This window comes from Marmota flaviventris, chromosome 7 (assembly GCF_047511675.1).
Source record: "Marmota flaviventris isolate mMarFla1 chromosome 7, mMarFla1.hap1, whole genome shotgun sequence".
NCBI lineage: Eukaryota > Metazoa > Chordata > Mammalia > Rodentia > Sciuridae > Marmota > Marmota flaviventris.
In genome coordinates, this window is record NC_092504.1 from 2,839,114 (window position 1) to 2,859,337 (window position 20,224).

The 20,224-nt window shown below is 45.3% G+C and overlaps 1 protein-coding gene across 6 annotated transcripts in view; it reads left to right on the top strand.

Annotated features, from left to right (window-relative positions):
• Positions 1-18,146, top strand: part of Grk4 (G protein-coupled receptor kinase 4) — a 79,567-nt gene extending 61,421 nt beyond the window's left edge. For 5 of the 6 annotated variants that reach the window (XM_034635888.2, XM_071614106.1, XM_071614105.1 and 2 more), the window contains 7 exons: positions 1,767-1,804; positions 6,928-7,017; positions 8,010-8,218; positions 13,620-13,757; positions 15,338-15,475; positions 15,984-16,121; positions 17,985-18,146. In XM_034635888.2, coding sequence (XP_034491779.2) covers positions 1,767-1,804; positions 6,928-7,017; positions 8,010-8,218; positions 13,620-13,757; positions 15,338-15,475; positions 15,984-16,121; positions 17,985-18,035 — 802 coding nt within the window. In that variant the 3' untranslated portion in view covers positions 18,036-18,146. The remainder of the gene's footprint in view (positions 1-1,766; positions 1,805-6,927; positions 7,018-8,009; positions 8,219-13,619; positions 13,758-15,337; positions 15,476-15,983; positions 16,122-17,984) is intronic. The other variant, XM_071614107.1, reaches the window with a different exon arrangement.
• The last annotated feature ends 2,078 nt before the right edge of the window (positions 18,147-20,224 follow it).

The following is a 20,224-nucleotide window of genomic DNA, read 5'->3' on the forward strand; positions in this document are numbered from 1 at the left end:
GTCTGTCTGTCTGTCTCTCTCTCTCTCTCTCTCTCTCTCTCACACACACACACACACACAATATTGAGTATAAAACCTGGAAAATAAGGAAGCTCTGGAAGTTTTGCATCAAGTCTTGCTTAGTGTTTAGCAACATTTAGCAGGATTTTCTCAAATACAGAAAATAATAATAAAACAAAAGTCTTAATCACCTCCCCACCCAGATAATAAAAAAGTGTGTGCACCCAACTAGAATAGCAACCAGCCGCGTGGGCAGGAGCCTCCCACTCCTGCCCCTCTGTCCTTGGTGTCCTCCTAGAAGGTGTTTGGGACTCTCAGCAGGACACTGATACTGGCTAGCCCCTATGCCGCCACCCTTCTCGTGGGCAGAGCATGCACCTACATAGTGGCCATGATGCTGACAGGCACTTACTCTTAATTTGAGAGATTTTCCTCCACTTCTCCTCCATCCACGTCCCTTGCCACTGTGGCCTTGTTCCTAGGCTCACTGCCCCACTCTGCTGGCTTCAGACCTCCTCTGGAGAAGCCCACAGATTGATAGCAATGCTTAGAGAAGCTGAATTGTTGTGACAGAGTCAAATGTGAAGTCAGAGTTGAATATAAATGCTTTAAAATAATTTTTTCTCTTGAAAGTAAAATAAACAAGTAGTTTGAGATATTGCACTTAAGATGTTTTAGTCTTTGGGCTGGGAGTGTAGCTCAGTGGTAGAGCATTTGTTTAGAATATACAATGCCCTGTGTTTAATCCCTAGCACTGGGAAAAAAGAGAGATTTTAGTTTTCCTATGATTTATAAGTTGTGGCATCCCTCTACCTTGTGAATAACAGCAGCTGTTGTTGATGATGTCTTCCTCCTGGGAAACTCCATCTCCTCCGAACCCTACGGGAGCCCCGTCAGGCAAGGCACATAGTGACCCCTGCATCTTACAGGTGCGGAGGCTAAAGCTCAGAGAGTGGATGGCCATACAGCTGAGAGGTAGCAGAGCTGAGGTCTGAGTCCTAAACCAGAGTCTTCTAGTGTGGGACGTTTTCAATTGTTGAAACTTCAAAATATATTAATAATAAAAATACATTAGTAATTTATTTATTTAAAAATATTTATTTAGATGTTGATGGACCTTTATTTTATTCATTTATTTATATGTGGTGCTTAGGATTGAACCCAGTGCCTCACACATGCTAGGTAAGTGCTCTACCACTGAGCCACAGCCCCAGCCCCAAAAATAAATTGTGTCAGATTTATTAAGGACTGATTGCTTTACTGGACTGTGTATTTAATCACCAAAAAGTCTTCAAATCTGCATGATCTGCAAAGCAGTTCATTGACACTATCGTCATGTGTAAGTTGTTTGCTGAGATGAATTTTGTAGTATGGTTGCCTGTAGTTGTCATTAAAACAAGGGTGGTTTTACTTGGTGCTGGTCTGCTTTTGTAATCTTGCAATTTCAATTGCCTTGGAATCTGTGGTTATTTCTGATCAGCACGCAGGAATCAGTGCAGACTTGTGAATAATTGAGCCTTTTGTCGGTGTGGTGGCCCATGCCTGTAATCCTAGCAGCTTGGGAGGCTGAGGCAGAGGGATCGTGCGTTCAAAGCCAGCCTCAGCAACTTAGTGAGGCCCTAAGCAACTTACTGAGACCATGTCTCAAAATAAAATGTAAAAGGGATGGGGGAATGTAGCTTAGAGGTTAAGCACCCCAGAGTTCAATTCTTGGTACTAAAATAAGTAAATAAATAACGGTTCTTTGTTCTTTTTCTCCCTTGTAGAGACCTAAAGCCAGAGAACATCCTCCTGGATGACCATGGTAAGTGAGTGTCCTGGCTCCTGCATAAGTTTGTTACAGGAACTCAAAACAGAAGGTGAGCATGGACTTAGCAGCTAAACCACTGTGGAAATGGCAGCGGGAAGCAGCTCCTGGCAGGCAGCCTTAAAATGAATGCAGTGTGGAGACTTGTCCTTCCCTGTATGTGTACAAGTGGAGACGGTCAGGTTTTCAGTTCCTGCAGAGTTTGGGAAGCATGTGAGAGTACTGTGAGAAGAACATTGGCCTTCTGTTTCTGCTGTGGGTCCACATCTTGCTGCATTTTCCAGATGCCTGTTCTCATGCCCCCTGTACCTTAGCCTGCTGCCCTTGGTGCTGTCCTCTTGTCACATAGCACATGTCCCCGAGCGGGGCATGGTAGCTGTGTGGGGGCCCTGTGCAAGTGGATGGGGAGTGGCCCTTTGGAACTGTCCCTTATCAGCATCCTGGGTGCCACTCAGACTCTGGTTCCCTGAGTGACGAGTGCCCCTAGAACCAAGAATGGTCCCTACCACTGGATGGCCAGTGGTACTCACTCAGCACTCCACATGCATCGCTGGATGGAACTTTTGTCCAATGACTTTTCTTGGCTCTGAAGAGGCTTAGAATCTAGTAGAGGACATAGACAAGGCTGGGGTGGCCGCTGTGGAGGAGAAAACAGGTGTCTCAGGCAGAGGGTTCCAAAGACAAACATGGGACCCTGTGACAGTGCTTTCTGCTTGTTGTCTAATTTATGCATGGAACACCCATCTGGTGAAAAAGGAGGGTACCAGGAATTTCGCCCCACAGGCCATGCCAAGACTTGAAGTAACTTGCCCACAGTTGTGTCCACAGCTTCTGGGTCTTGACACTTGTGCCACACTGCTGACCCAAGGTGACAATGAAGTGGCTATGAGGAGGGGGGGAGGACACGTTGGTGTGAGATGGGGTGCTCTCCAAGCTGTGCTGGCTATTGGGAAAGGAGGAAGATGCCGAGCTGTGAAATGGGCGGCCTTTATGTGAAAAGGAGGAGATACCAAGGAAGGGTGGCGTGGGGCGGGGAGGCGAGTGCAGGCCAGGCGGGAGCAGACTTAGGCCTATGCTGAGTCTTTTATGTAAATAGGAGATTTTCTTGTGTAGCCCCCTCCTCTCCAGAATTCCACCCCACAGACTTGAGCTGACCTATCTTTCCCAAATCTGATCTCTGTCTCCTTAACTTTGCAAGTCCTTCTGCTGAGCTTAGGTCTGTCCTTCCTGGCCACGACCTCCTGGGGTCAGCCAATGTTTTTTTTTCTCTTGGGAATCATAGACTTCTGCTATCTGACCAGATTTTAATTGTTACCTTATTGAAAGGCAAATTTTTAAAAATATTTTTTTAGTCATCAATGGAATTTATTTTATTTATTTATATGTGGTGCTGAGAATCAAACCCAGTGCCTCACACATGCTAGGCAAGCACTACCACTAAGCTACAACCCCAGCCCTGAAAGGCAGATTTTTAATCAATTGTTCATTCTTGGCCAGAAGCAGAAGTTTTGACATTCTTAATGTTAGTGTATTCTGCTGTGTTAATTATTTTTCCATTAAGTTTAGTGATTTTTGTGTTTTGCTTAAATCTTTGTCTATTCCTACACCATAAAGTTTTCTGCATTTTCTTCTAAGAACAGTATTGTCTTATCTTTCCCATTTACTTCATCTGGAATTGGTTTTGTGTCTGATGTGGAGTAGCACTTACAGCTCTTTATATATATATATATATATATATATATATATATATATATATATATATATATATATATATATGTGATCAGTTGGCCCAGCACCGTTCATTGAAAAGGTCATCTGTTCTCTCAGCAGCTGTGGGATCTACTTTGTCAGAAAGCACATGTCTTTGTGTGGGTGGCTCTTACTGTAGATCTGGAGTCTGTTCCGTTGCTTGATCTTTTTGTTTATGCCACAGTTCTGAGCCACTGAAGCTGTAGCAAGTCTTCATTTGGATTCTGTCAAGTCTTCCAGTGTTTTAGGCCTTCAAGATTGCCTTTGGGGCGGGGGAGCTGAGATTGTGGCTCAGCAGTAGAGCGTTCCCCTAGCATGGGCAAGGCCCCGGGTTTGATCCTTAGCACCACATAAAATTAATAAATAATATAAAGGTATTGTGTCCAACTGTAGCATTTAAATTTAAAAAAAAAAAAAAAGATTGCCTTCGCTAGTCTTGGACTTTCTCATTTTCATATAAATTCTGATAACTAATTTGGTAATTAAAGCCATATTGTGCTACGAATTTGGTTAGGGTTGTTTTGAATCTGTAGAATCATCTCCACAGAATTGATCTCTTAACAATATTGAATCAATTTATCAATGTTGTATATAGATCTGTGTATTGGGGTCGGGTCTCCTTTAATTTTTCTCAATATTGCTTTATAGTTTTCATTTAAAGGGCTTATATATTTTGTTATTTGACAGTTTTTAATGGTATTGTTTTTAAAGTTTCATTTTTTACTTGCCTGTTGCTAATAGTTAGAAACACCGCTTCCCCCGTGATTTATATTTCCTGTTGTGTGGTGCATTTGTTAAATGATGAACTAATATTGGTACATTATAGTTTATACTGAAGTATATTGTTTACATTAGGACTCATTCTCTGTGTTGTACGTCCTATGGGCTTTGACAATGATAGGGGCTGGGACGGTACTGTGGCTCAGTGGTAGAGCACTTGCCTAGCATGCATGAGGCACTGGGTTCGACCCTCAACACCACATGATAAAAATAAAAATAATAAAAAATATATTTTCAATGAAAGCATTCCAAATGGACAAAAATCTCATGAACCTTATTTAACAAGAGACAAATTTCCAAACAAAACAAAACAAAAACTAAAAAACAACAACAAAAAAACTACCTCAAACCATTCTGATGAAACTGCCAGCAAAGAGTTCAGATTTTTCTTCTTACAGAGAAAGACAGAACACTAAACCCTGGGGTGCCTCTCTTCTCAGTGAAAGGATGTGACCCTTCCTTCACAAGATTGCTGGGAAGATGAGAGCACAGAAGTGCTCTGAGATGTTAGTCTTCTGCAAATCAAAGTAACTCTTAGACATTTGGACCATCTGTGGGAGACCAACCTTGCACATGACTGAGTCACACTCCCTGGCTGGGTGCTGAGGAGTATTTTTGTAGAAATACTTTATCAGATTTAAGAAGTTTCCTTTTTAAAAATAACGAGTGGAAACAAATAATGAATGGTAGTTAAATGTTGTCAGTGCCCTTTCTGTCAAGATGATTATGATTTTTTTCTTATTATTGTAGTTAATTTCTAAATCTTGAACCAGCTTTCGTTACTGACATAAATTCACCTTGGGCATGCTGCCATCCTGTGCAAAGATTGCTGCATTCACCTCATGTATAAAGGAGGGGATCAGTTCTGCTTCTGAAGTGCCACTTGAACTCCAGAATCTGTTCTGCTGGCTCTTTCCCAGCAGTAGCCCTAGGCCTCATCTGAGTTTTCAACCTCTCACTGCTGCTAGTCTGGGTAGGTTGCAGCTGCAGGCTGCAGAGGTTTCAGTGAAGTAGTGCTCCTGCTTTGTACAGTGTGTGTAGGAACTGCCACCACATGCAACTCACCTCTGTATTCTCGCTCTGGAGGCCAAGTACATCCAGACCACACTACCACCATGGCTCACCAGTGCCTTCAGGGTATGACTCCTGTCATCTGGGGGGCTCTCCCAGTGTGGTCAGCATTAGTGCCAGCCTGCCCCAAGCAAGATCCCAGGGACATTTGTGCCCTTGTGTGACTCACAGAGCAAGCCATGGTTCAGAAAAATTTTCTTGTGATAGTTCCTGTTACCGGGCAAATCGTGTGAGAACCTCCCTTTGTGGCTTCCTTACCTCCAACTCTTTGTGTCAGAATTTGACACAGTGACTCCATTTTGATTCTCACAACTTCCATAAAGTCCCAACCTCCAGGAGTGCAGAATGTGACTGTGTTTAGAGACGGGACCTTTACAGAGGTAACCAAAGTAGGATGAGCTCATCAGGGGCTGAAAAGTATCTCAGTGGGAAAGCACTTGCCAGGCCCTGGGCTCCATCTCCAGTACCACAGTCAATAAAATGAGGCAGATAGGTTGGGCCCACTTCCAATTACAGGTGTCCTTATAAGAATATTTTCCACAATGCGTTATTTTTATGGGAATTCAATAAATGTTTACCCCCTATGCCCAAGGCATTCACACATTGTATGGCTCTTTGAATGAAGTGCCCTAATTGAGATTGTTATTTCCCTGACTCTATTCCATTTGTTCTCTAGGAAAAAACCTCCATATCATTCATATATAGTTGTCCGTGTATATAAGCCTCCTGGTCTGGTACTCTGACAGAAAGTATTTGCTGTTTTATAGTTGATCTAATAGTCATTTTATATTCATATGTATACCTGGTAAGTTATAACAGATATAATAATATAGTGTTTATATCTTATATGGTGATTGTCTATGATTAAAGAACTTCCCAAACATAAATCTAATTTCTAGTTGTTAGTGAAACTGAATGCACTGTGTAGAATTTTATTAAATGAGAAAAGGTTAAATGTAATTTTTTAAAATGTTTTTATTTTAATGTGTTTTTTTTTAAGTTGTCAATAGACCTTTATTTTATTTATTTATTTATTTATATGTGGTGCTCAGAATTGAACCCAGGATCTCACATGTGCCAGCAAGCTCTCTAACACTGAGCCACAACTCCAGCGGTTAAATGTAATTTTATATTTAAAGATTTCAGAGTTTGAGGTGCTAGTTTTTTCATCCATGGCTTTTAAGACAATTTTTTTCTCCAGTTGTTTCTATTACTAAAATGGTGTTGGGGGGCTGGGGTTGTGGCTCAGTGGTAGAGTGCTCGCCTAGCACACGTGAGGCACTGGGTTCAAACCTCGGCACCACATAAAAATAAAATAAAGATATTATGTCTACCTACAACTAAAAAATAAAAAGGTGTTGGGGCAGGGTTGCAGTTCAGTATGGAGCACTTGTCTAGCATGTGTGAGGCCCTGGATTCAATCCCTGGCACCCTGTGTCCATCTATAACTAAAAAAATATTTTTAAAAAAATGGCATTGCTTCTCCCTATGATCTGTCTGTCGTGTTTGAACACACACAGGACACATCCGGATTTCAGATCTTGGTTTAGCCTTGCAGATCCCAGAAGGGGAGATGGTTCGAGGAAGAGCTGGAACTGTTGGCTACATGGGTATGTAAAAGACCACCTCAGTGGTCTTCGGCCTTTCCCTCTAGATGCCAGAATGCCTCTGAACAGAGCAGTTGCCACACAAGGGGCCTGGTGCTCCTCCTGACACGGTAGATGGTTTCAGGTTGTTGAACTACTGAGGAGGCCCCTCGACTATACCCCTCTTTTTACAGACAAGGAATGAGGCCTTGGAGGTCTCTGGAGTCCTGAGGTTATACCACTGCATGAGGGAGAGTCAGGACAAAGCTGTCGGTCCCCTCACTTTGCCAGTATCCTTGTGCATGTGGACCTTGCAGACCTCCTGGGAAATCATCTTAATCTGCTTCTTCCAGGGAATCTGTGGGCAGAGCCAGCCCAACCCTGGTGGCCTCTGAGGGAACTTCAAGCCTCTAAGAGCCCTGCAGAAGATCCCATGTCACCATTCCTGCCCTTACTGGCTTAAGGGATTTACACTCACTGGCAAACAGTGACAGTGCACTAGGGACACCGATGGGTGGCTCTGAATGGAGGGCATCCCCTCAGGAAGCACCTTGGCCTCATGGTGTTCTCCTGCCGACTTGAGCTCATCCAGTGTGTACAGACATCACATACCACAGAACCCAACAGTTCCAAGCATGCGATTTTGTGGATTTTAGTGTATTCACAGTTGTGCAGCCACCACCAGTTTCAAAACATGTTTTATCACCTTAAAAAAGAAACCTGTGCTCATTAACAGCCACTCTTTAACCCTCCCCTTCTAGCCCTGGGCCTGGCCACAGGAGTTCTTTCTGAATTCTCGCTCATTCTGGTTGTCTCCATGCATTGTTCTATTCCATCTGTTTCATATAAGCAGAATGATGTGTTATTTGACCCCTGTGTCTAGTTTCTTTCACTTACTATAATGCTTTTAAGTTTCCTCCATGTTGGAATTATATATTAAATATATAATTATTTAGAATTAATGATAGAAAGATTTTAAACTAAAATTTAATTGAATTTTCTGTATTGTTATTTAGCTCCGGAAGTTATCAATAACGAAAAGTACACATTTAGTCCTGATTGGTGGGGACTTGGCTGTCTGATATATGAAATGATTCAGGGACATTCTCCATTCAGAAAATTCAAAGAGAAAGTCAAACGGGAAGAGGTTGACCGAAGAGTGAAGAGGGATCCTGAACAGTACTCCGCCAAGTTTTCCGAGGACACCAAATCCATTTGCAGGATGGTGGGTCAGGCTCTGCTGGGAAATCAAACTTCTAACTCACTCTGGTAGTTCTTGTGGAGCAGGCAGGCTCTTCCCAGCTCTGTGCAGCCCCTGGCCCAGCACGAGAACCCTGTGGGGGAGGCTTAGACTGCTGCTGGCAGAGCAGGTGTGAGCAGTGGTCAGATCCTGGGTGGATCCTGAAGGCAGAGCCTAGGGTTTTGCCCATGTGGAGGGGAGGGGTCTAGGCTAACTCCAAACTGATGGCCTGAGAAGAAACAGCTAGGGAGGGGAAGACTCCAGAGCCAAGATCGTGCAGTGGGGAGGAGAAGAGGTGACGGAGGAGAGTGTGGGTGGGCCCCTCCAGAGTCTGCACCTAGTGAAGCTGGAAGAGTAGATGTGGGCAGGGGCTTCTGTATATAGGGCCTCAATATCAGTGGAACAAGGTAGGTGTTGGGGGTATAAGGACAGAGGAGACAGTTGAAGGACTAGGGAGTGGAAGAGTGTTCCCCAGAGGGGTCCAGTGGATTTGCAGTGTCCCTGCCCCACCCAGTGGATGGTACAGGCTCAGGCAGAACAGCAGTCATGCTGCCCAACTCTGCAGTGTGGTGGAGCAGGAGAGAGGCAAGGGGACTGGACTGTGTGCAGAGGACTGGCTTGGTGGTGGGTCGTGGACTCTAAGCACTGAGAAAAGGGGGTGCAAGGTGTAGTGGCTGGAGAATAATTATTTTGATTTCCTTTCATTGTGTTTCCACATATGAAACTATGGGTGCTGCAGGCTTGTCACTGAGCTGTGGGATCAGCCTGGTTTTTTTCCCAGCCAGCTCACTCTGTTTGGAGGTGACGACTTGTCACAGCATTCCGATCAAGCTACTATTTATATTCAGTTTGCTATATATATATTTGGTACTAGATATTGAACCCAGGGAGCACTTAATCACTGAGCCACATCCCCAGCCCTTTTTTATATTTTATTTTGAGGCAGGGTGCTTAGGGTCTCACTAAGGTGCTTAGTGTCTCACCAAGTTACTGAGGCTGACGTTGAACTCGCGATCCTCCTGCCGTAGCCTCCTGAGCCACTGGGATTACAGAAGTGTGCCACTGCACCTGGCCAGTTTGATAAATATTGACTGAGTGGTTTGCTGTACACTCAACAGCTGCAGGAATGTTAGAAATAGAGCCTGTCCCTAAGGAGCCCACAGTTTAGTAGTAGGCCTAAAACCCATCAAAATGACAGATAGAAAAAGCAGTGGGTGCCATAAACAAAGATAGAGACAAGAGTATAAGGATTTGGGGGATGAAATCCCACTGTGCTGGCGCACTGGGCAAGAAGGTGATATCTACGCCTGGGGCAGTGTTGTGAATAGCTAGCTCTGGAGTTTGGTGGTGAGTCCATCTTTCCGCCATGAGCTCACCTCTCCGAGTCCCAGTCTCTATCTATAAAATATGGGTGGGAGAACTTCTACCTTACAGGATTATTGGGAGGATAAAATGAAATAATGCACATAACATGTTCAGTATCATTTAACCTTCATTATCTGCTAAGAGAAGAAACCCAACTTAAGCTGGGTGCTGTGGAGCATACTTGTAATCCCATCTACTCAGGAAGCTGAGGCAGGAGGATCACAAGTTAGAAGTCATCCTGGGCAACTTAATGAGGCCGTAAGCAATTTAGTGAGATCCTGTCTCAAAATAAAAAGGGCTAGGGATGTGGCTCAATGGCAGAGCACTCTGGGTTCAATCCCCAGTACTGGGTTGTGAAAAAAGAAGAAAGAATGAGTTAAATTTCAATGAATAGATTGGATGAAGGCATCTCAGAGAACACCAGTAACTTGCACAAGAGTCACACAGTCCCAGCAGAGAGCAGGGAGTGCAAAGCACCTGCAGGGATAGGACCTGGGCCCAGGCCCAGCTCAGGTGTGCAGAGCAAAGGAGGCCTTACCCTGTGTGCCTTCCCATTTGCTGTTACCTGGGCCTGGGTACCACCCGCAGGCACTGCTCCCTGTGCATCTGCTGAGGGACTGAGCCAAGCGAGGGTTAGGTCAGGGTGTTCGCTGGTGTGCAAGAGAGAGATGACAGGAAAGGAAAGAGAATAGGTACAGTTGTTGGCTTTTAACCGTAATCCTGATGGGAGTTCACACTAACCTTACATTAGATAGCTTTTATAATTTTTAAATATCTTGTTTAATTCTCACAGTGGATCACAAGTTACTGTAATAGCCTCACAGTTGAAAAAGAGTTTTATTTCTGTGACTCACACAGTGGCAGCAGGAGCAGTAGTGCCGGACTTTGTCCTCTGCCCTCTGCCGCCTGGTCGGCCATGTCTTAGTACACTTGGACTACCATGACAAAATCCCTAAGCGTGGGTAATGTATAATAACAGAAACTTACTCGCACGGTTCTGGAGTCCGGGAAGTCGACGATCAAAGTGCTGCCAGGCAGGTTAGGTGTCTGATGAGGGCTCAAGTTCTGGTTCATCGCTGGTGTGTTCTGATTGCTCACAGGGTGGAAGGGGCAGACAAGCTCCTTGGAACCTCTCTAACAAGGACACACTGATCCCATTCACAATTGATATAATTACCTCCTAAAGATCCCACCTGTTAACACTTCACAAAGAAGATCAAGTTTCAACATATGAGTTTTAAGGGGACAAAGATATTCAGGCCATCCATGGTGTTCAACTGGTATGTGTCCGTAGCAGGCTTGATAATGGAGTCATAAAATCTCTGAGATGTAGGAATTGTATTTAGCATTACACTTAATTTTCAGGTCTGTGTCAGATTAATAAAGCATGCAAAGAGTAAATGCACTGAGCAATTTTTATTGAGCACCTGCTTTAAGATACTGGGGACACAGCAGTAGGCAAGAGAGTCACACAGTCCCAGCTTCAGGAAGCGTCGTAGACTGGCAGTAAACAATTAGCCAAAGGATTAATTCACAACTGTGGTAAAGGAAAAATAGAGGATGTTTGAGGCTGTCCTGCTAGAGGAGGGGAGCCTGATCCAGTGTGGGCCGGGGAGCAGGGAGCGGGATGAAGCTGGGGCCTATGGAGTTCACGACTCTGCAGGGTGGTTTTCTAGACACAGGCCTGGGCACACAAGTCTGAGGAAGGAAAACAAAGAATATCTAGAATTCATCTGTTCGTCCCATGCTCCCCCTCCCCACCCCATTATGAGTCAGCTTCCTTAGATCAGAGAAAACGTTCAGCATTTGTTTTTGGGGGGATTGGATTCTAGATAGGGAAGAGGGGTGGGAGGGAAAGGGACGGGGCAGGGGATTAGCAAGGATGGTGGAATGTGAGGGACATCATTATCCAAAGTACATGTATGAAGACACGATTTGTGTGTCAACCTACTTTATATACAGACAGAGATATGAAAAATTGTGGTATATATGCATAATAAGAATTGTAATGCAAAAAAAGTACATGTGTAAATAAAGACAGGAATTGGCATGAACATACTTTACATACAAAGATATAAAAAATTGTGCTGTATATGAGTAATAAGAATTGTAATCCATTCCACTGTCGTGTGTTCAAAAAAAAAAAATCAAAATAAATAAATAGAAACAAAGAATATGCGGCTGAAGGTCTAGGGTGGGAGCTGGAGCCTTTCAGATGAGCTGGGTCTGGAGACTTGGATTTCTGTTCAGAAGAGCTGTGAGTGCTGGGCATCAGCTTTTGGAGTCTGTGTGGGACCCTAAGTAGATGCCCCCTGGCTCTGCAGGTCTCCGTCACCTTGGGTTCAGTGTTGCCACTGCAGTGCTCAGCATCTGTAAGCCCGAGTAAGCATGGCTTGGCCATGTGGTAGTAAAGCCTTAATTCACAGAAACAGCTGGTGGTATGCGGCCCTGGGCTGCAGCTCCCCAACCCTTGGTCTAGGCTGTACTAACATTCCAGATTTTTAATATGTTGCTAGAATGGCCTGATCTTTTCTTTCCTTTTTTTTTTTTTTTGTACTGGGAATTGAACCTAGAGGCACTTCACTGAGCCACATCCTCAGTCCTTTTTATTTTTTGAGGCAGAATCTCACTGAACTGCTTAGGGGTCACTGAATCGCTGAGGCTGGCCTCAAACTTGCAATCCTCTTGCCTTAGCTTCTTGAGTTGCTGGGATTATGAGCATGTGCCACAGTGTCTGGCTCTTTCTTTTTCTCTTCATTTTCTTTTTTAATATTTTTAGTCATAGATGGACACAGTACCTTTATTTTTATTTTTATGTGGTGCTGAGGAATGAACCCAGTTCTCACAGTGGAAGGCAGGTGGTGTACCACTGAGCTACAACCCAAGCCCTTTGCTTATTGATTCTAATATAAGAGACAGGGTTCTTGCCATGTTACCCAGGCTGGTCTCGTGCTGCAGTCTGGCTGGGCACACAATCACGAGCCACCACACAGCTTGTAGATTCAAACAGCAACTCTTTATTCCCGAACTCACACCAGCCGTCTACAATCACGTTCTGGGGAAATCCACGTTCTCTGCCCAAATCCACCCCCACTGGGCTTCTGTCTCCCAAAAAATACTGTCTGAATACTGTGAGAACTCAAGGGGAACTCAGGCAGCAGGATACGCCCTATTCCCAGCAGGAATAACCTTAAACCTGGAACCACCCTAAACCCCGATAGTCCTAAACCAGAACGTCCTAAACCCGGATCCGCCCTGGTCCCTTGAGCAAGGTCACCTTAGATGCACTGTCACTGCAAAATGTCCTATTTCCACGAGTCCTTCCACTAAGCAACATGGGGTACGCTGGCAAAGAAATTGTCATACCTACTTGGCTAATGGCTCCCAGCAGTCTCGAACCCCAGGGCTCAAGCCATCCTCCTGCTCCAGCCTTCTACGTACCTGGGATTATAGGGACTACCACCCCCAGCAGCCTATCCTTTCTAGATTTGATAGTAATTGTGGATTATTTGAATTTGTGACAGTGGCAAACACATATGAATTTATACATTATTGAAAGAGACACTTTTATTAATTTTAAGAATATACAGTTTCTAGAACCAGGTTTGCTGAATTTTTGCCTTAACCTTAGTTAGCTGATTGATTTAATGAATAGATTTAAAGTGGTTTCTAATTATAAATATAATTTAGTATTAAAATAATGTCTCTGAAGTTCTCAACTGTTTTATTTCCTTTCAAAAAAATCCCCTATGACATAAATATTTTAACTTACGGGTTAATGTAGCCAAACCCTCATTTACTGGTAGCTCAAAGGCAAAATTTTAGTTTTGCCTTTTGGGAAGCATCCTGTGGTCAGAATTCATGTGGTTTGGTGGACAATGTTACTTTGAAGTTGAAGTGACTGTGTTTACACATATGTGCTTTCTGCTGTCCCTGGCTCCTTGGTTATTATGGAGTCTTGTCTTGAGTTTCTGTTTTTATCCTAGGAGCTTAAGTTGACCCATTTTTGCCTCTTGTGCAGCTACTCACCAAGAATCCAAGTGAGCGGCTGGGCTGCAGGGGCGAGGGGGCTGCAGGAGTGAAGCAGCACCCGGTGTTCAAGAACATCAGCTTCAGCCGACTGGAGGCAAACATGTTGGACCCGCCTTTCTGCCCTGATGTAAGTACGCTGCCCTCAGGAGCTGGTGTCTGAGAACACTGATCCCAAACAGATACAGTATCTGATGCAGTCATGCTGTGGCTTCAGCTCTGTGGGGCAGGTCATGTCTGCTGCAACCTCCTTCCTCACTCCCAGCCCCCTCAGCCACTCATAGACCTTCCTGGCAACTCTCTAACTCCAGGGCCTGGGGTCTGCTGTCACTGCTGGTGCAGCCAAGCCCTGCCCTCAGACACCTCACCACCACCTCAGACCTCCCTGGCCTGCCCTTCCAGGCCCTCCCTGTTACACAGGTCCCTGTTCTGCTCTGGGTCGGTTTTACCTCTTGTCCTGTGCTCACTTTCTCAAAGCAGTGCCTTCCTGCTACTTCAGTCTGGAATATAAGTCCCCGCTCCAGTTTTTATAAGGTCCTGGGATGATAGCCGGGCCCCACCCTGAGGACCCTGGAGCTGTCACCGTGCCTCCTTTTGGGCATGCTGTTGGGATCAAATGATATCATGTCTCCAAAGTGCTTAGCACAGGGCAGGGCACTGGCCTGTGGGAATCCAGCACAGCATAAGTGTAAGCACATGAGTGCACAAATGACGGAGGCGGGGAGCAGATTTCAGATCAGCAGACTTCTCTTTATTCAGTTGTGGGGTCAGTTGTTCAAATACCTGATATGGCTCACTTTCAGGGATAAAATAGCTTCTGGCCACAAAGTTCTGGACTTTATACACAGCCTTAGCAGAGCCAGGCCATGGGAGGAGTTAGTTACTTTTGGCAGGCAGTGGGCAGGGCCAGGTCATGGGAAGGGTCTGGTGGCAAGACCATTTAGGGCAGGACAGGAAGACAGGTAGGTAACCATATTCTTTATTAAATAAACTCAGAGCAAAAGCAGCTTCAACTCTATCCTGAACAGCCTGCTACAGACCCTGTAGAAACATGAAGACGAGGAAGTGTTGTAGGGTTGGTGGAGTAGAGATAGGTGTATGATTAAAATATTTTTAGTAGTAGTAGGACTTGCTCAGGACTTGCTTTGTGTCTTTATCTTCACATTATATGTTACAGCTTCCTTGGAATTGATTCCCGTGTGACATATTTAACAAATGCCCACTACCTGCCAGTCAGCGCTATAGGTATTAAGGCACAGGGAGAACAAGACAGGAAAGGTCTCTGCAGAGATAAGCAGTAGGTCAGGCTGACCAGCACATTTGGAACAGCATCATCTGACAAGAGTCCATGACAAGGACCTCAGATGGGCCATCTGGTCTGGAGAGGTGGACTGCTTAGGGTCAGGAACAGGGAAGGCAGGCTGCCAGCAGTCTCTGAGGAGGGACCATTTCCATAGTTCTGAGAAGGGTTGGGGAACATGTAGGTCAGGGCCCTGGGGTAGTCCTAGACTGCCTGTGTCCTCACCTTAAGCAAACGAGACCACAGAGACAGCTCACATTATAGAGCCATTATAGACATGCGCCAGTACACCCCAGCCTGGTGGCATTTAAATATGGGTTTTGCATGCCTTCGTTCTTTGTGATTAAGGGAGCTAAGGATTACTCCACTCATCTCACGAGCTGATGCCTTTCTCTGTTCTTGGGGCACAGCCTCATGCCATTTATTGTAAGGATGTCGTGGATATTGGGCGGTTCTCTGCAGTGAAAGGAGTCTACCTGGACACCACAGATGACAGCTTCTACGCTCAATTTGTTACTGGGTGTGTCTCCATCCCCTGGCAGACTGAGGTACTACCCTTTCCAGCAGAGCAGGTTTATGCTACTTCCAATAGTGACAGAAGTGTGTGTGGGTGTGGGTGCTCGCATGCTCACATTTATTTATATTTGGAAGGTGAATTTATGCCAGGCATTTAATTCTGTGACTAGACCATGGACAAGCCAAGACCATATTGGCAGTTACCCAGAACTAAGTCACAGTAAAGAAGTGTATAGGAGGCAGCCAACACAGTGGCTTGCCTGCCGTCCTGGAGTCCTGCTCCCTAAGCAGGGTGCTGACAGCCGTGGTATTAACTCCTCTGGTGGCACACTCAGAGAGGAAGAGAAGAGGCCACAACACTTGTTCCAAGAAGTGATCAGGAAACAGGGAAGAGGAGTCTGGGAAAGGGAACCAGAATGGGCTGAGGAGCTCTGAGGTGCCCCACATCAAGCATGGGTATGGGTAGGGGCAGATGGCTCTGGGGGACCCCTGGCCTTACGTGTTTCTGCAGCTTCTCTGTGCTCTCTTCTGTGTGTGCAGATCATCGAATCTGGATGCTTTAGGGATATCAACGAAAGTGAAAATGAGGGAAGTTTGTCATTGGATCTGAAAGCAAAGGAATGTCCTCCAGCTCTCAGACGAAAAAGAAATTTCTTCTATAGAGTCTTCAGTGGAGGGGTAAAAACTTTAAAAGAAATATGATGTGTCATTGAGCACAGTGATGCATATCTGTAGTCCTAGCAAATTGGGAGGCTGAGGCAATGAGACACAAGTTCAAGGTCAGCCTCAGCAAATTAGTGAGGCTCTATCTCAAGACAAAAAATAAAAAGTACTGGGGATGGAGTGCAGTGGCAGAGCACTCCTGATTCAATCCCAATACCCACATACATGTACATATGTATGTGAGTGTGTGTGTATATGTGTATATGTATATACACATATAATGTGTCAAAAGAGAAACTGTTTACCAAGGTAAAAACAGTACTTTCTTTTTGCAATGTCTTCTATTAGAAATTTCATATAGTTTGCCAGGCACGGTGGTGCTGCCTGTAATCCCAGTGGCTTGGGGGGCTGAGGCAGGAGGATTGCAACTTCAGAGCCAGCCTCAGCAAAAGTGAGGCAGTAAGCAACTCAGTGAGGCTGTGCCCCAAATACAAAACAGGGCTGAGGATGTGGCTAAGTGGTTGAGTGCCCCTGAGTTCAATCCCTAGTGCCCCCCGCCCCCCAAAAAAAGAAAAGAAATTTCATATAGTTTAAAAAACATGGCGTTACTTACAGTTGGGCCAAAATAACTCCTCACAATGATATTTGCTGATGAGGAGACTGTTCTGATTCAGAAAGCCTCAGTGGCTTACCAGCATTTCTCACAGTAGCTCCTTGCCAGTGATGAGGCATTTTGACCTAAGCTCAGAGACTAGCATCCTGTGGAACCCCCCTGAGCAGGGCCTGCTGCTGACCTCCTGCATGCTGTGCTTGCTCCTCAGCTATCTTGGTGCCTGCTTGCACACAGGAAGCAGGTTCCCTCCTGAAAAGGGATTCATTTGAAGAGATTTTCTGTAGTAGTATTAAATTTAGAAAAAAAAATCGCCAAGAAAAATTTTCTCCTTGGATGAGTGCATTATTTGTGCTCGTACCTGACCATTCTCAAGGAGTTTGAATGCGAGCATTCTAATTTGTCTTTTTCAGTATAGAAAACAAGACTTAGGTGGAAAAACCTCCCTAAGTAGCAATTGCCCTGACCACATGTCCTGAGGGAACTAGGGCAGTCATGAACTGACCAACCTGTGCTGCCCACCTCTGCTCTGAGTGTGCTTGGAAATGCTCTCTTGGGGCCTGTTACGGTGTCCATGTCATGGAGAACCTGCAGATGAGAGAATGTACTCATGCAGCATTACCCAACTCCTCACCATGCTGCTGCTTGGTGAAGGAGCCAGTAAACCTCACTCCCTTTATGCTCTCAACCATGGGCTGTGTGAATTTGACTAAGAATGACTAAGGAGCGGAACTTATCTGAAGCATTTTCTATGTATGCAAATTAAGCATCTTCCGTTTTTTTGAAGTAAATAAGGAGAAAATATTTAAGATTTTTGCTTGCCTTACAATTAGCATCTCCCGGAAGTTTTTCAACTGTTGTATACAGTTGTCCCTCAGGTTCTTTGGGGGATTCATTCCAAGACCACCCCTGCTAGGATACCAAAATCTGAGGATGTTCAAATCCCTTATATAAGATGGATAATATTTGCAAATAAGCTACACATCCTCCTGTATTCATTCACATCTCTAGATTTCTTATAACACCTAATACAATGTAAATGCTGCAGGAATAGTTGCTATATTTTGTTTTAAAATTTCCATTATTTTTTTTGCTATTGTTGAATTGTTGTTTTTTATTGTTTTCTAAAAAATATCTTTGACTCGGAGTGGTTGGATCCATGCATGGAGAAACCGTGGATCCTGAGGTCTGAATGTGCACGTAAGGGGAGTTGAGCCAGTTTGCCTCGGAAACATGCCTGAGGCTGGCCATTGCGCTGTGTGTTGCAGGGCTGCCTGGGCACCAGCCCCAGTGAGAAGGAAGGGGAATCAACACTTTGACCACTCACCATGCAGACTGCAGAGCCAGACCTGGTGCCATGAAGGAGCACGTGCTCAGTGTCCCATCCCCTCCATAAATTGTAATAAACACAATCTATGATGAAGCTTAAAGTGTGCCTTTACAGATTTTTCTGCATTAATATCTTTATTGTCTTTTCATTGTAGCTAGATTGAAGAAAAAAATAGAGCACCTCCAAGGTACCCAGAAACTCTCTGGTGCTTTGGTCAAGCTCCACAGGTGCCACAGAGAAGGGAGGAGGGCTTCGAGTCTATGACAGTCCACCCTGTCAGCAGTGCCCTGCTCCTAATCCCAGGATACCAAAGTACCAAAGTACTCCACAACGGACGCTGTGGTTCAAGAAGAGAGGGAAGCAGGGGAGGCTGTGGGTGTTACAGAGCCCTGGCTCAATACATCCCCTTTGTCTCTCCATGGCCTTGTGTCCACCTTCCTGATGTCCATGTCTCTGTGGCTGAGCATGTCTGCTGCCCTCTGAAGAAGGGTGGTTTTCCATGGTCAGGGCTTAGCAGGCAGAGGCTCCTGGAGTAGCATGCGAGAGTGATTTTTTTGTTGTTGTTGTTACCAGGGACTGAACCCAGGGATGCTTAACCACTAAGCCATATCCCCAGCCCTTTTTAAAATATTTTTTTGTTTAGAGACAGGGTCTCACTGAGTTGCTTAGGGCCTCGCTAAGTTGCTGAGGTTGACTTTGGACTTGAGATCCTACTGCCTCAGCCTCCTGAGCCACTGGGATTACAGTTGTGTGCCACTGCACCAGGCATGAGGGTGATTTACCACAGAGTGCTGTGGCTTGCTGGGACTGTGCTTCTGGCCTGTGTTGGCCTTGAGTTGTTGGAGTTCATGTCAGACGGCGACTCCAGAGGCTAAGGGCACTGCTATGGTTTGAATAAGTGTACCCCAGGGCCCGTGCTGAGGGCTCAGTGGTCACCAGGGTGCACCTTGGGAGGTGGTGGGACATTTGGGAGGTGGGGCCTAGTGAGAGGTGTGCCCTTGAAGAAGATTGTGGGAGCCCAGTCTCTTTCCTCTTTCTTTTTTGCTTCCTGGTTTGTGATGTAAATGGTTTTACTTTGCCACTTGCTGCCTCACCACAGGCCCAGAGCCATGAGCCCAACCAGTCATGATCCAACCGGACTGAAACCTTCAATACTGAACCAAAACCAGTCTTTTCTCTACATTAGTTGATGATCTCAGGCATTCCGTTACAGTGCTGGAAAGCTAACCAGGCAGGTCTGTGAGAGGCCTATGCTTGTGTCCTGGATGAGTGTGCCAACATTCCAGGTATTTTTGGTTGGCACTCAGTTTAGGAACTTCCCACAGAGATTAAGGGATGCCAGAATTTAAAAATTGATAACTCACATTTATAATTTATGGTGGATCTTTTTTCAGTGATGCTGGACACTGGGAACTTTGGTGGGATGAAAATAGAATTAAAATCAAGTCATGGGAGTGCATATACATAGGCAAATTCTTTATTTGGTTCTCCCCTGCGGAAGGGAGGCCTGGCTCCTGCAAGAAAATGTCAGGCGGCTCTCTAGAGCAATAAAAAAAGACAGTTTTATTGTCTGTGGTGAAGTGGGGTTCAGGAATGTCGTCCTGAAACGCTAAGTGAAAGTTGCCCTGGTGAGCACAGGGACCACACCTATGATCCCAGTGACAGGCTGAGACAGGAGGGTCACAAGTTTGAAGCCAGCTTAGCAACTCCGTGAAGTCCAAAGCCACTAAGACTTGGTCTCAAAAATAAAAAGCTGGAGCTATAGTTCAGTGTAAAGCATTCCTGGGTTCAGTCCCCCACAAAATTCAGTTCCCCGGCTCCACTGATGCGTCTGGCCCTGTCCGAGGATGCATAAGTGAGGCACGTTGAGAACTAGGGTGGGACCTTCTCGTGGTTGTCAGACCATAAGCCAAGGTCCAGGAGCTGTTTGCCCATGGAGGGGCAGCAGCAGGACATGTGTGGAGGGCACACATACCAAGGAGGGCAGCATTGCATTTTTCAAGAGGAGGGCACGTCTGAGTTGAGCAGGAAACCAGAGGGAGGGAGAGACATCACTTAACCAGAGAGGGCTTTCAAGATGGTCCAGAATTCTCTGTGGAATTTGGACTTTCTTTTCCACCCAGTCCAGCAGGGACTTCTGCAAATCAGGAGCATTCGACAAGGTCGAGGCTGGAGAGG